The sequence below is a fragment of the Porcisia hertigi genome, chromosome 22 (genome assembly GCF_017918235.1).
Source record: "Porcisia hertigi strain C119 chromosome 22, whole genome shotgun sequence".
NCBI classification, from domain to species: domain Eukaryota; phylum Euglenozoa; class Kinetoplastea; order Trypanosomatida; family Trypanosomatidae; genus Porcisia; species Porcisia hertigi.
The window spans coordinates 540,495-543,751 of record NC_090581.1 but is presented as its reverse complement, the minus strand read 5'-3'; the positions used below and the strand labels follow the sequence as shown (position 1 = coordinate 543,751).

Genomic DNA, 3,257 nt, shown 5'->3' with positions numbered 1-3,257 from the left:
GAGTGAGTAAATGCATGCACCTGTCCCCCTCCCCCCCCCCCCTCCCTCCCCCCGCATCTCCGAGGAGGAGGGGGGGGGGCGCGGGCTGTTTTTGTTGCAATTACGTCTCTTCGTTTTTATAAATCACCGTGTTCCCGCGGGGCACGTATTTATACGATGCGTCCACAAGGCGGCACCCAATTTTGCACGATCAGTTCACTGGGCTGACGGTGGAGAGCCAAATGATAGTTGGGTTCCTTCTTTGCCTTGAGGGTTTCTCTCTTTCTTTGTCTGACGTAGGGCAGAGCACAGGATGGAGCGCAACTTTCTGCTCGCACATTACACGTGCTTCGTGACTTGCTGGGGGGCTGGCGCCGACGATGCCAATCGACTCTGTCTTTTCGGATTTGCATCTGGTCTCGGTGTACGTTGTGTTGGGCCCGCTCCCCTCTTCCCCCCTTCCCGCTCCCCCTCCCTCCCTCCTCCTCCTCCTCCTCCTCCTGTTCTTCTGTCCCTTTCGCTTAGACTCTTCTATTATGCAGTGATGATTCTTGTGGTGTTTCTCTGTCTGTGCATGTCTCTCTCTCTGCTTACATGAGTGTGCGCGCGCGCGGACGTCACTCGAACTCTTCTCACTCAAAAAAAAGGTGAAGTGGGGTGCCGGGGGGTTTTATTAACATATTTGCCACAATGAATGCACACACGATACATTCTGTAAGGATAGACTCAAAAAGTGTACGGAAACACGTGGCTGCCGCACCTACCTTCTTCCTCCACGCCTCCCCCCCTCCCATTCATGCCTCGACGACGACGATGGGTGTTGGTGCTTCATGACCGAGGGACACGGTAGTGGTAGTGGCGGTAGGAGGGGGCGAGGAGGAAGTGCCATCTATGGGGAGAGGTGGGACGAGGTGCACCTGTTTTTCTATGGGCGTATGCAGGTATTGGGCCTAGACCCCGCTCTTCGCCTGTACTATCGCCTCTTCTCCCCCTTTTCTTTCGCTCATCCGCCCCCTCCCCACTGAGCCGAATTCGTAGGAAACAGCCACGATTTTTTTTTTGAGAGGGGCTGCCGCTGGTGCTCGAGATATTACATCTCTCCCCCCCCCCGTAGGTGTGGGTGGCATGCGGGGCTCACTTCGTCTCCTTCCCTTCCACCTCTCGCCGTGATGGCAAAACCTTATGTTGCTTGGCTCTCTGTGTGCTCGGTGCTCTCTAACTTCTATGTCCCCTCCTCTTACTCTATTCCGTGTGTCCTCGTAAGCCTTTGCGTGTGTGTGTGTCTGCAGGTCGGTAGAGCAGGTTTGTGGTGTTCAGTTGATAATCGCGTGAACTCGAACTCTGTTTTCATGTGGAGGAGAGGAGAGATGCGCGTTGCAGCGGTGTTGCGCACGCTGGGGCGTTGTCACCACGGTATCGTGTCAGCTACGGATACGTTCATCATCAGTGTGGCCTTCTATAGAGCTCGCCGTGAAGCAGCTCAGACACCAACAGTCAAGGTTTGCCTGGCGCTTCCTGGGACCCAGCTGGCTCACGGCCGTGAGGTCTCACCAACGGTGGGGCTTTTCCTGCGGTCACGGTCGTTGCGGACCCCTAGACCGACATTGCCAGCACCATCGTCATCCGAGCCCACGTCATCGTTGGCGTTTCCACCGGCTGGTGTCACCAGCAGCTCTATCACGGGCGAAGAGGCTGCTGCTGCGTCTCGGTCTCTGCAGGCGGAGACTACCTCGATTATTGTACACATTGCTGACAGCGGTGTCGGCGTGGGCGCTGGCTCGATAGGTTCTGGGGCTGCTGCTTCGACCTGTCATGACTCTCGCAGCGGAGTACCTTTGGTTATTTCCTCGCGGAATGACATCACCAGCGAGGCGCGACTAGACCAGATCGTGGCTATGCTGGAGGAGAAGCGTGTGGAGCGACAGCGAAAGATGTTCGAGGACATGATCGTCTTTGAGGGCGGCGCTGTTGCCGACCACCCGTCTCTGGGCACAAGCCTCATCATGCGGGACTTTGTGCACTTTGCCCTCTACCACAACAAATGGGGATACTACCCGAAGCTGTTTCGCAAGTATCGTGAGCTGATGACCACGGGTTACTTCGACCCCATTCCGTTCGCGTCGCTGCGCAACCAGTACGACTATGAGCGGTATGTCACGAAGCTACACGAGTCGACGCCTGGGTTTGTGACACCCACGCAGCTCTTCCAGCCCTACTACGGCTGGGTCCTGGCCGAGTATCTCGTTACAACACACCGCGCTAAGTTTGATCCTCGCGAGCCACTCATTGTGTACGATGTCGGGGCCGGTACCGGCGCGCTTGCGTTGTCAGTGCTCGATTACCTGGCTGAGCACTTTGCCGATCTCTACGCGACGTGCGAGTACCACGCAGTTGAGCAGAACCCGCATCTAGTCCCCGTCTTGCGCAACAAGCTAATCCACCACTACCACCACGTGAGTATCCACCATCTGTCGATGCTGAACTGGCGGCAGCTGGAGAAGCGGCGCTGTATCGTGCTCGCTGTGGAACTCTTCTCTGGCATGCCGCACGACTGTGTGCTGTGGGATCAAGAGGCGGTGGTGAGTGAACACTGGTTTGGTTTCCAGCAGCACGACAACCTCGCTACCGCGCACGAGCGCTACTATGCCCTGCAGGATCCGATGATTCTGCGTTACCTGCGCTACCTCAACTGGATGCAGGAAGAGTCTTTCCACAACTTGAAGGTGCTTTGCCTCACTGAAGGCCGCGAAACACTCGATGCACCAAAGCGGCGGAGCATCGAACCGAACATGGCGGACTCCACCACAGCGATCTTCACGAAGATGGCGTACATCATGAGCCCCTTTCACACTGCCTGGCTGCCAACAGTGCAGATGGTCTTTCTTGAGATGCTCGCTCAGTACTTCCCTCGCCACCACCTGTTCGCGGCAGATTGGTCAAGCGTCCGACAGGGGTTACCCGGCGTGAACGGGCCTGTGCTGCAGGTGAAGCTGCGCGTGGCCAAGGACATGTACCTGCGCAAGCCCGCCGACGCACTGCACGCCAATGCAGGCATGGTGGACATTTGTTTCCCAACAGACTTTGATCACTTTTCGATTGTGTACGGCCGCATCTGTGGAACACAGAAGGAGGTGGGGTCGATGCAGCACCCAGTGTTCTGGCAGACGTACGGGGGTGACAAGACTTCACTCTTCACGACGCGGAGTGGGTACAACCCACTACTGGAGGACTTCCAACCGTTTCACGTCTTTACTTCTCACCATCCACCTGAATTGTAG

At 56.7% G+C, this 3,257-nt stretch overlaps 1 protein-coding gene across 1 annotated transcript; it reads left to right on the top strand.

Annotated features, from left to right (window-relative positions):
• Positions 1 to 1,328: 1,328 nt before the first annotated feature.
• JKF63_04454 (uncharacterized protein) lies at positions 1,329 to 3,257 on the top strand (the record flags this gene model as incomplete). Its single annotated transcript, XM_067900439.1, has 1 exon — positions 1,329 to 3,257. The coding sequence occupies one exon, from the start codon at positions 1,329 to 1,331 to the stop codon at positions 3,255 to 3,257; it is 1,929 nt and encodes a 642-aa protein (XP_067757268.1).